At 46.2% G+C, this 12,556-nt stretch overlaps 1 protein-coding gene across 1 annotated transcript in view; it reads left to right on the top strand.

Moving 5' to 3' along the window:
- The window catches only part of grin3a (glutamate receptor, ionotropic, N-methyl-D-aspartate 3A), a 286,032-nt gene that overhangs the window by 84,251 nt on the left and 189,225 nt on the right, over window positions 1–12,556 (top strand). Inside the window, exon 2 of the mRNA XM_085993338.1 lies at window positions 6,988–7,586. Coding sequence (XP_085849464.1) covers window positions 6,988–7,586 — 599 coding nt within the window. The remainder of the gene's footprint in view (window positions 1–6,987; window positions 7,587–12,556) is intronic.

Below are 12,556 nucleotides of genomic sequence, written 5' to 3'. Positions count from 1 at the left end.
CCCCACAGCGGACAGGTTCAGCCGCTGGGCTGGCTCTCGCACAGTTCCCCTTACTCGGCTCTGTCTCTCTCTCCCGCTCGCACGGCTCTACCGGCTCTGGGTACACCCCGTTGACGGAGAACAGTTCAGCCGCTGGACTGGCTCTCGCGCAGTCTCTCTCCCCTTGCTCGGCTCTGTCTCTCTCTCTCCCGCCCGCTCGGCTCTACCGGCGCTGGGTACTCCCGTTGGCGGAGAACAGTTCAGCCGCTGGACTGGCTCTCGCGCAGTCTCCCTTGGTCGGCTCTGTTTCTCCCGCACGCTCGGTTCACATTCGCCTCCCAGCCCTCTCGCAGTCCGGTGCTTCCCTCCCCGGCTGCGGCTGAGTTTCTCTCTTCCCGCGCCTACGCTCCCGGTCTCAGCGCTTCGTGGCTTCGGTCGCTGCCCGGCTTTCCCGCCGATCGCGGTCTGGCTGTCTCACGACGCCGTTGGACCCGACTTTCCGTCCGGCTCCTTTCCCCCTCGACCATGGTCGAGTGCACAGCCCTTATCCTCCGGATATTCTTTACACTTTCCCTTATTCACAGTCTCCGTGGCCGCCTTGCTTCCTGCTGATCGGCTCACTCTGCACCATGGCAGAAGGGACAGTCAGTGCCTGTTGCTGATGGAAGCTTTTGTTGCTAAAGTCTTCCTCCTTTCTATTGCTGCAGCCTCGTGTTTTCTCCCAGCAGAACGACGAGGGCGGTTGCCTCTCTTCGACGCTCTTTAGTTGCTTTGGTAGTCTTGCCGCAGGGTACGATCGGACTCGTCGCCACTGTAAAGTCTGTGGGTTGTGCAGTTAATAACGACACAGACTTCAGGAGTAACAAACAAACAGGACTTTACTATTCGAAAGTCAGGGCGAATCTGCCCTATAAATCATGCCACAGCACTTATATACCGGTGTGGTCACCGTCGGTATTACCGTATACAGAAGCCAAACAAGTAGTGCCACACCTAAAATAGTTTTCTTAAAGGTGAACGGTTACATACAATAGTCTCTTAAAGGTAGACGGTTACATACACTACAAGTATCATGCTGGTGATTGTTGCAAGAAACTGTATATTGTTTCTACAATTTGTCTACTTCTTTGGCTTTCACCAAGCTATTTAAACCTTTTTAAAAACACACCATCTCCCATATTTTTTAATTTATTCATTCATCTGATGTGGGCATTGCTGGCAAGGCCAGCATTTATTGCCCATCCCTAGTTGCCCTCGAGAAGGTGGTGGTGAGTCGCCTTCTTGAACCGTTGCAGTCCGTGTGGCGAAGGTACTCCCACAGTGCTGTTAGGGAATTTCAGGATTTTGACCCAGCGACGATGAAGGAATGCCAATATATGTCCAAATCAGGACGGTGTGTGGCTTGGAGGGGGACTTGGAGGTGGTGGTGTTCCCATGCACCTGCTGTTCTTATCCTTCTAGATGGTAGAGGTTACGGGTTTGAGAGGTGCTGCCGAAGAAGGCTTGGCAAGTTGGGGTATTTACCAAGCAAATTGTAATTGTCTGGAGCCTTAATAGGATCTATGAGTATCCCATTAAGCAAACTACTCTGTCCGTAGGATGTGGAGGAAGAGAAGAACCAAAGGAGGCATTCAACGCAACTACATTTACACCTTGGGTCCTCGAGAAAGAAGCTGCCCTTATGCCACCATCTCTGTGTACAGGCCAAATGATCATACCGGGACATGTCGAAGGAAATCTGTATGTAGAGATATAGGCGGAAATTATAACCTCACCCGCCCATCGAGAAACAGACAGGATCAGGTGCAACACGGGTTTTACACCCATCTGGCCATGAAGTCAATGGAGAGTAATATTGAGCGGGGTGTAAACTGGCGCTGCACCCTATCCCATCACTTTCCTGATGAGCAGGTTAGGTTAAGATGGTCCGCTATGATTCACCAGAGAGGCTGCAGTAGAACTGTGCAGTCTCCCGCAGCCACACATTGAAACCACTTTGAGGACAGAGATGGCTCTGTCAGTGGTTGTCAAGGTGACTGCTGTCCTGAATTTTCATACCACTGGCTCCTTCCAAACAATAACTGGAGATATCTGTCAAATCTCACAACCAACAGCGCAGAGTTGCATCATGCAGGTGACAAGTGAGATTGTTTGCTAGGCCATGGATTTCAATATGGGAACCAGCGAACAACATGAAAGAGTCCTGCATTTCCTCAGCGTGTAGCTCATTATCGATGACATGCATGTGGTCATATGGGTCCTTATCCCAATGTTGTTCCCCTACTCCTTCAGCAACAGAAAAGGGTTGCACTCTGGCTGTGCAGCTGGACTGGTACAGAATCACTCTTGTAGCTCCATGATCCCTTTATTTTACAGCAATCTAATGTGCCGCCACTGTCTCGAGGGCCATGAAAGACTGTATTGGTGGCCAAACTAGCCACTGGAGTCGTGGATTATGACCCCATTTAAGACACCAAGGTGTGAAAAGAGATACAGTGAGGCATACACAACTAGCAGGACATTAGTAGAGTAGTCCATCAGGATGTTAAAACAATACTTCAGATGTATTAATCGAACAGTAATTTGGCCAAGGTAGCCAATATTATTGTAGTCTGTTGTGCCCTACACAACCTCACCCTACCAACGGACATTGACTTGAGAAGGTTGCAGAAGAGAGCCAAGCCCAATCGATGGCAGAAGAGGGCTCCAGGTCTCCAACCTGGAGCCCTATCTATAGAACCAACAAGTCATTCAGCAAGAGTCTTAAGGCAGGTTGTAATAGACAACCACTTTAATTATGCTGTATCATTCATTGCACAACAGCCATCTGTGCAAATAAACTTGCATAATCTTACCACTCTAGGGGGGAAAAATGTGTTTGGTTTGCGCCTCCCGTTAGCGCCTTAAGAGGGCACTAATGGGGTACAAGGCAACTAGCGCCCATGCGCGGCAATGTTTGCGCCGCTCACGAAATTAACTAGACATTTTGCGGCGGCGCTAAACACTACCGCCACGATCGCCTGCGTCGGCAGATCGTGACGCCAGTCGAGTGTGCAACGCCCCGGACCGGATATTGAGTGGCGCCCCCTGTCTTACCGCCTGCCGCTAGCAACGACAGGTTGAGGGGAGCGTTTTGCAGTCGGGAAGGGACTGGGGGAGCACTATTTAAAGGCGACCGCTTCCTGCCTTTTTTTGTCGGCAAAATATTTGCACAACGCATTCTGAGTGAGAGAGAGAGAGAGACTTCTGGAGATTTTCAAAGCTGTGTTGAGGAGTTTTGGGTACTGAGCAGCACTTTGCAGGTTCTTTCTGATTTGATCTTCCTTGCATCGATTTAGAAGAGAATATGGGGGCTACACTCAGCTCTTTCCCTGGGCCTCTCCATTGCTCTTTCCAGCAGATTTGATGTACAGGTCTCTCCAGGCTGAGATTCAAGGCTGCAATAAGCAGGATGTGGATGGAGAGCAAGATCGACCCTCCCCTTTAAGAACTGGCCGGCGCCAGTGTGTCTGTGTTCCATTGCTGACTGACATCACCTGAGCTTCGCCAGCACTCTGAGGTAGTGCCTCGCTCTCGGCCTTTGCGCCTTAAGACAGGTGTGCAGCGCCTGATTTAGCGCTCCAATCACCTCCAGGGGCGATAAAAGCCAAGTTTAAAGTCGGAGGTGATAATTAGCGCCAGGCGCTAATCTTTGCGCCCGGCCGATAATTGCGCCCCAAATGGGGCGATACTGAATTTCTCCCCCTTCGGGATTTAGCCTTTCAAATAGCAGAGCTTTTCTGCAGCAATTTACACATCATCACTTTGTCAGATCAATGCACCTTCTAGTTTCTTTCAAATGACAGAGGTTAGTTATCAATTCATTAAATCAACTGAAGATCATGAATTATATGAATCCAATGTAAACAAACCAAGTTCTTGGAAGGCTAGGAACTGATGAGGGAAGAGGATGGTGAGTAACACAAAGATATCCTCTTTCATTTAATTTGATGACTATAATACCCATATCCTTTTAAAGTTATATTTCACTGAATCTTGCTTCTGTACAACTTGCCACCCTGCTCCCGCTGACATCTGGGCTGCCCGCTTCCTGCCCGATGGAATTGGACACATGAAAATCTACCCCCACCTCTGAAGTTTACATCTAAAATTGTTTTTGGATTTCACTTGTCTCAGGGAATGATGCAAGCTTCATTCCTGGAGAGAAAATATCTCTGATATTTATTTCCTTTTAGATTAAAATCTATGACATGGTAAACATTTATAAATCACTGGTTGGGCCTCAGCTGGAGCATTGTGCCCAATTCTGCACCCCAAACTTCAAGGCCTTGTAGAGGAGATTTACCAGATTGGTACCAGGAATGAGGAACTTCAGTTATGTGGGGAGACTGGAGAAGCTCTGCAGCTTCTGGGATTGTTCTCCTTAGAGCAGAGAAGGTTAAGGGGAGACTTAATAGAGGTGTACAAAATTATGAAAGGTTTTATTAAGGAGAAACTGCTTCCACTTGCAAGAGGGTCGGTAACCAGACGACACAAATTTAAGATAATTGGCAAAAGAACCAGGGGGAGATGAGGAGAAATTTGTTTACTCAGCGAGTTGTTGTGATCTGGAATGCACTGCCTGAAAGGGCGGTGGAGGCAGATTCAATTGTAACTTTCAAAAGGAAATTGGATAAATACTTGAAAAGGAAAAATGTGCAGGGTATAGGGAAAAAGCAGGGGAGTGGGACTAATTGGATAGCTCTTTCAAAGATCAGGCACGATGGTCCAAATGATCTCCTTCTATGCTGTATGATTCTATGCCTCCTGCCCTTTTGGGATGGAAAACTAATGGGTGCAAGATAGCTTTTCTGGCCTTGAAAAACCTTTTTTATGGCCTCCAAAAGCAAAAGCTGTTGTACTTACAAAAGCAAAATCTCATTAGTAGGAACACTCGCTTATTAACTTGCTAAAATGACTTCTATATTCTTGGAACTGGCTTTGTTAAATAAAAGGATTAACCTTTCTTGATAGTCTCTCTCTGTCTCAAGAGTATGTGTTTTGCCCTTGGAAGCGTTGGAAGTAAAATTGTAAGAAGAAATGTTCATTGCCCCTTTGGACTGTCAGTTCAGTGGTTCAAAGCTGACTCCATATTGGTAACCGTTTCTGTTTCCATGGTGATTACGCAACCCAGGACCTTGAGGACAATGAGTTCTAACTGTAATTAAAATCTAGTTTTTAACATACTTTTCCCTAATTATAACAGAGGAGAAATAAGACTACATTATGCTGGCAATCTTAATATTAAATTACAATCTAGTAAAGCTTAATGCTGAAAATTAGTAAAAGGGATTTATAGTTGGTTATGTTTCAACAACTCGCAAAAGTTCGAGCATTCCCACAGACAGCCAGATAAAACTGTAGACAGCTCTTGTTCTTTTCCCTCACTTTCCTAGCAATAATAAGTGTATTTTTGCAATAGCCAGGCCACTTGTGACACAATCCCGGTTCTGTAGTTAGCAGAAAGTCCAATACAGTGTGTTTTTGCAGAACGTAGCTTTTAGAGAAAAGCTTGGGGTCATTAACTCTTGGAATGTCTAATCCCTCAAAATACTCTCAAAAACCCATATTCTTAGAGAATGAGTAAGATTATCTAACTATTATGCTACCTGTAAGGCATTAGATTCCAGAAGGAACACTGCCTATTGTTCCCTTCACCCCACTTTGATGATGGCCTATTCACTTGCTCGTGTTGGTCAAACTCCTAACAAAGAATGGGAAAGACCAAATCTAAGGTAAGTAGTTTAACAAATTACTAATTTAAGTATTTTGAAACTGCTTTTTCTATATCAAAGACCCATTTCTACAGCTGCCACAGATTCTGACTTCTTGCAGGTAGGAACATAAGAAATAGGAGCAGGAATAGGCTACTTGGCCCCTCGAGCCTGCTCCACCATTCAATAAGATCATGGCTGATCTAGGGCTCAAAGCCAGTTTACAGCCCGCTCCCCATAACCCTTCACTCCCTTATCTTGCAAAGATTTGTCTATCTCCACTTTAAATGTATTTAGTGACCCAGCCTCCACAGCTCTCTGGGGCAGAGAATTCCACAAATTTACGACCCTCTGAGAGAAGAAGTTCCTCCTCATCTCAGTTCTAAAAGGGCGACCCTTTATTCTGAAACTGTGCCCCCGAGTTCTAGATTTCCCCATGAGGGGAAACATCCTCTCTGCATCTACCCTGTCGAGCCCCCTCAGTATCTTATATGTTTCGATAAGATCACCTCTCATTCTTCTAAATTCCAATGAGTATAGGCCCAGCCTGCTCAACCTTTCCTCATAAGTCAAACCCCTCGGCCTCGATTTTAACTGACCCATGGAGTCGGGATTGGAGGCGTTCAGGGGGTTAAAGTCCTGAATTCGGGGGTCCCGACACCATCCCGCCCCCAACCTGCCTCCATGTAAGTTTCAAAGGAGGCGGGTACCCGCCCTGCACTGGGACCCGCCTACCCGAGGTGGGAAGGGATTAGTGACAATTAACTGCCTGTTAACAGGTAGTTAACAGGCAGTTTTTAGCCTAATCCCTATTTTAAAGCTTGAAGTGTGGGATTCCCGACGGCGCCAAACCACGCCAAGTTAGAGGAGTCGGGCCATCGGGTTGAAGGACTTGGAGGGGTCGAGATGTCGGTGTTCAGGTGAGTGATGGGTGCATGAGTGCAAAGGTAAGTGTGTTTGGTGTGTCTAAAGTGTGTAAAGAAGTTTAAATTACCTGTACTTACCTTTTTAGCCTTCCTTCCTCTAGCTAAACTAAAGCGTGAATGACATACGTGTATGAAATTAATGTTGTGGAATGCCAAAAGGGTGTTGTTACTTTTAAAATAGCACTGATGTAAATGCCACAAAAAATCACAATGCAAGTTTGAGTTGATTGTTATTTGGAAAATCCACTCCATATTTCTGAAATTGGTATTACTGATTGGTATTACTCTGGCATCTTGCACTGATTTGTTCTTTTTATCTATTAATACAGAATCCCCTCCATCTCCAGATGAGCCTAGAAAATTCTCATCCTACCCATGCAGATATACTTATCTTTCTCCTGACAATGAATAGCTGGTATGATGTCAGCCTGGTTTTGTGCCAAGAGTGGAATGTGACCAACTTTCTCAGTCTTTTGTATAACAACTCCAAATTTCACCTTGGAACTATTTTCAATATCACTTCAGACAGTGATGACGAGGACTTTCTAAATTATTTACAAGAGTACTTGGACACGGTCCAAGAGGTGTCATTGTCCATTGTTACGTTCGGCTGCGACAGTGAGCATTTCCGAAAGATTTTTCAGTTAGTGGCTAACTATGGGTTAATGATGCCGGAACACCATTGGATTCTAGGTGACTCCCAAAATGTGGAGGAGTTGAGAACTGAAGGGTTACCCATGGGTCTGTTGGCTCATGGTAAAACAACGCAGCCTGTTTTCCATAACTATGTGCAGGATGCGGTGGAGCTGATAGCCAGAGCTGTAGCCACTGCAACCTACGTCAGGCCAGAGCTGGCCCTTATTCCAAGTACAACAAACTGCATGCACTGGGAAGAAATGAATATAACATCGGGCCAGTTTCTTTCAAGGTAAGACTTGCTGCTTTGAAGAGTATGATTGGTGACGGTGCCAGTGTTTCATAATACTCATCATTACAGGCCAAATACAATTTTACATTTGAGCAGTTTTATGGCCACAAGGAACTTCAATGGGAATTGATGAGATATGGGTTATGTTAAAATCATGTTGAAAATCAGTATTCCTCCACTGTATTGTCACTCATGAGTCACGTGATCCTTCTGAGGGTAATTACAATGCTGCTGTAGAGATCGATTAGGAACCAAATCAAAAGTTTAAATCAATCCAAATTAGGGTGACTTAGATATATTACACAGAATCCAAATTTGAGCCAAATTGATTTGATTTAAACTATATAGCCTGATCTAATGAAGGAAGTATTTGCATTTAAATAGTGTCTTTCATGTCCTCGGGATGTCTCACAGTACTTCACAGTTAATGAATTACTTTTGAAGCGTACTTGCTGTTATGAAGAGGACTACCAAAGCCAATTGCTCACAGCAAGGTCCCACAAACAGCATTGAGCTAAGTGACCAGTAATGGGGTGAATTTCCATTTTCACTGCCTCGGAGGAAATCTGGCAGAGCAGATCACCTGCCCATTATAGAGTCCATCTAATTGTCATGCCACTGAAATCAATGGAATAAAAATTGGGTGGGTTCTACGAGGGGAGGGCATTCCGCTCACCCAGTTTCTCACCCAAGTGGTGAAGATGAAAAAAAAAATCCCAATCTGTGTTTGGTGAGGATGACTGTAGGCCAGGACACCGGGAGAAATTCTCCTGCTCTTCTTCAAATAGTGCCATGAGATCTTTTACATTCACCTGAACAGGCAAACAGGGCCTCAGTTTAACATTCTGTATGAAAGATAGCACCTCTGATAATGCAGCACTCCCTTCAGTGCTGCACTGAAGTGTCAGAATCATAGAATCATACAAATTTACAGCGCAGGAGGCCATTCGGCCCATCGTGTCTGCGCCGGCTGAAAAAGAGCTATCCAGCCTAATCCCACTTTCCAGCTCTTGGTCCGTAGCCCTGTAGGTTACAGCTCTTAAAGTGCATATCCAAGTACTTTTTAAATGCGATGAGGGTTTCTGCCTCTGCTACCCTTTCAGGCAGTGAGTTCCAGACCCCCACCACCCTCTGGGTGAAAAAAGTTCTCTTCAACTCCCCTCTAATCCTTCTACCAATTACTTTAAATCTATGCCCCCTGGTTATTGACCTCTCTGCTAAAGGAAATAGTTCCTTCCTATCCACTCTATCTAGGCCCCTCATAATTTTATACACCTCAATTAAATCTTCAATTCAGCCTCCTCTGTTCCAGAGAAAACAGCCCCAGCCTATCCAATCTTTCCTCATGGCTAAAATTCTCCAGTACTGGCAACATCCTCGTAAATCTCCTCTGTACCCACTCTTTCCTGTAATGTGGTGACCCGAACTGTATGCAGTAGTCTAGCTGTGGCCTAACTTGTGTTTTATAAGGTTCAAGCATAACCTCCCTGCTCTTGTATTCTATGCCTCGGCAAATAAAGGAAAATATCTCTTATGCCTTCTTAACCACTTTATCTACCTGTCCTGCTACCTTCAGGGATCTATGGACATGCACTCCAAGGTCCCTCTGTTCCTCTACACTTCTCAGTATCGTACCATTTATTGTTTATTCCCTTGCTGTTACGTCCGTGTATAATCAGACACAGACTGCGGAGAACGGTACAACGGTGTTTACTCAACGTGGCTCACACTGCAACTGAATCTGTACAGATTACTACTCAGTGTTATATACAGGTGTGGTCACTGCCGGTACTACAGTATACATGAGCTGTAAAACATAGTTCCCCCCCTTAAAGGTATATACATTACAATTCCTCCCCTTTTAGATTAACAGTACCATAACACTCATTTAACAATTAAATATCAAACTAATTACAATTAACACTTTTAACATGCAACATTAGCTGAAAATAGTCTATTTATATATTCAGTCTTTGGGGAGGCTTCCTGATCCTTTCTGGATAGCGCCTTTCCCGAGTGTCTTGCTCTTGGTGCGGAGGCGATTCTGGCCCCCTGTCGTCGGTTGGTTCATCAGCTTCCGATGCTACTGTTTCTGGGGTAGATGCGACCTGTACGTCGGGTTCATCACCAGGTACGTATGGGCGAGGCATGGGGTTGACTTGTTCCTGTGACTCTAGGATCTGGTCAGCATGGCGTCTCACGATGCTCTCCCCAACGTCCACTGTGTACATTAGTGGGCCCTGCCGTGTGCATATCGTTCCTGGCTGCCATTTTTCTGTTCGGCAGTCGCGGGCCAAGACTGGTTGCCCTACATTGAAGCTCCTTGTTGGCTTCTCATGGATATGCTGGAATTGCTTACTCTCAACATCTCTTCGTATGTTTGGTCTGAGCAAATCCAGGCGAGATCTTAACCTTCGGTTAAAGAACATCATGGCTGGGGCCTGGTTGGTGACTGCATGTGTCGCATTCCGGTAGGCGAACAGGAAATTGTCCACCTTGTGCTGCATCGGAATGTTGTCATTGTACATAGCCTTTATTGCCTTCTTAAAGGTTTGTACGAACCTTTCAGCCAATCCATTTGTGGCTGGATGATACGGGGCGGATGTGTAATGCCTTACCCCGTTCTTTTTCAAGAACCTTCGGAACTCTTCGGACACAAACTGTGGTCCATTGTCGGAGCAAATCTGTTCTGGCAAGCCATTCCTGGCAAAAATGGTCCGTAGGACTGCAGTAGTTTTATCCGTGGTGGTGGAGGACATTTTGATGACCTCAGGCCATTTCGAGTGCGCATCCACGGCTATTAAAAACATTGAGTCCATGAATGGACCAGCAAAATCAATATGCACCTGTTGCCATGGAGATGAGGGCCACTCCCATGGGTGTAGAGGGGCCTGTGGTGGTGCATTTTGGACTTTCTGGCATCCTGAGCAGCTCTTGGTCAGGTCCTCGATTTGTTTATCGATTCCCGGCCACCACACATAAGCCCTGTCTAGGCTTTTCATTTTTACGCCTCCCAGATGACCCTCATGAAGCTCATTGAGCACTCTATCCCTTAACTTGGGTGGAATTACCACTCGGGATCCACACATCAAGGTCCCCCGGCACACTGACAGCTGTTCTCTCCTTGTCGAGAATCCTGGCAACAGTGAGTCGCCATGTGCTGGCCATCCCTTCACCGTCAAATCATATACCCGAGACAGTGTCGGGTCATTTCGGGTTTCCTTTTCGATACAAGCGTTAGTTACCGGTACGTATTCAACTATAGTCGAATGGAATATTTTGACAGGATCCACTGCTGGTGCTTCCTCCGTAGTAGGCAGTGGCAGGCGTGATAGCCCATCAGCATTTCCATGCTGTTTCGTGCCCTTATATTCAATCTCATAGTGGTGCGCCCCTAGAAAAAGTGACCATCTTTGTAGTCATTGCGCAGTCATCACCGGAACGCCCTTCTTCGGATTAAAAATGGAGACAAGAGGCTGGTGATCAGACAGCAAGGTGAATTTCTGCCCGTGCAGATAGTCATTGAACCTTTTCACTCCCCACACTAGGCTGAGGGCCTCCCTGTCAATCTGGGCGTAGTTACGCTCGGCTGAGGTTAGTGATCGTGTCGCAAAGGCTATTGGCCTCTCTGAGCCGTCTGAGAATTTGTGCGACAGCACTGCTCCAATGCCGTAGGGTGACGCATCACATGCCAACCGAATTGGTAATGCTGGGTTGTAATGGGCCAATACCTCTTTCGATGTGATTAGTGTTTAGCTCTTCTGGAAAGCTCGTCTACATTCGTCACTCCACTTCCATGGCACCCCAGTTTGCAGTAGGGTGTTCAGTGGGTGTAGTATTGTAGACAAATTTGGCAAGAACTTATAGTAGTAGTTTACCAGCCCGAGGAACGACCTCAGTTGTGACACATTTTCCGGTGCTGGAGCCTTGACTACTGCCTCAATCTTCTCTGGGGACTTATGTAACCCCTCTTTATCGATAACGTGGCCACAATACGAGATTTGTTTTCTAAAAAACTCGCATTTGGGGCGGTTAGCTCGGAGCCCATATTCCTGCAATCTAGTGAGCACCTGCTCCAGGTTGGCAAGGTGATCACTGTCATTTTCGCCCGTGACCAGGATGTCGTCCAAATAACACTGGGTCCCTGGGATCCCTTGCAGGACTTGTTCCATTGCCCTCTGCCAAATAGCCGGAGCTGATGCTACCCCGAATACCAGCCGGTTGTATTGGTGGAGACCTTTATGGGTGTTGATTGTGAGGTATTTTTTTGATGCTTCTTCTACCTCCATTTGCAGATACGCCTGGGCCAGATCAATCTTAGTGAAGTGTTTCCCTCCAGATAGCGAGGCGAAAATATCTTCAATCCGCGGAAGTGGATATTATACGGTGTGAAGGACCGGGTTCACTGTTACCTTAAAGTCCCCACAGATGCGAATCTTCCTTGGTTCCCCAGGCGTGCTGCTCAACGACTTTTTCATCACAGGGACGATGGGTGTAGCCCACTCGCTCCAGTCTACCTTGGACAGTACACCTGAACGTTCCAGACTCTCCAGCTCTGCTTCGACGATTGGGCGGATCGCATAAGGTACCGGTCTGGCCTTAAAACATTTTGGGCTTGCGTTTTCTTCAATTTTAATCATCGCTGTCATGCCTTTTAGTGTTCCGAGTCCTTGCTGGAACACTTCTTTCGCGTCAGTTAGGATCTTTGACAGTCGCCCAGGTGTGACGGCGTCATCCTTTTTGTCAGCCACAGTCAGTGCCTGTATGGAATGCCAATCCAGTTGTATTTTCCGGATCCATTCACGTCCCAGTAATGGTGGTCCTCCATCTTGCAAGACATACAGGTCTAGTTTAGGTGTTTCCTTTTTATTATATATAACGGTCACCCTTATTTTTCCTTTGGGGTAGACTTTTTGCCCCATGTACGTCTTCAAAATAATTTTTGTGTCTCTCAAGGGTATGTGTGAGAA

This window comes from Somniosus microcephalus, chromosome 1 (genome assembly GCF_052327205.1).
Source record: "Somniosus microcephalus isolate GS21.2 chromosome 1, FLI_Smic_1.0, whole genome shotgun sequence".
In the NCBI taxonomy this organism is placed as follows: domain Eukaryota; kingdom Metazoa; phylum Chordata; class Chondrichthyes; order Squaliformes; family Somniosidae; genus Somniosus; species Somniosus microcephalus.
Note: the sequence above shows the minus strand (reverse complement) of the source record. Positions and strands in the feature narration are given on the sequence as shown.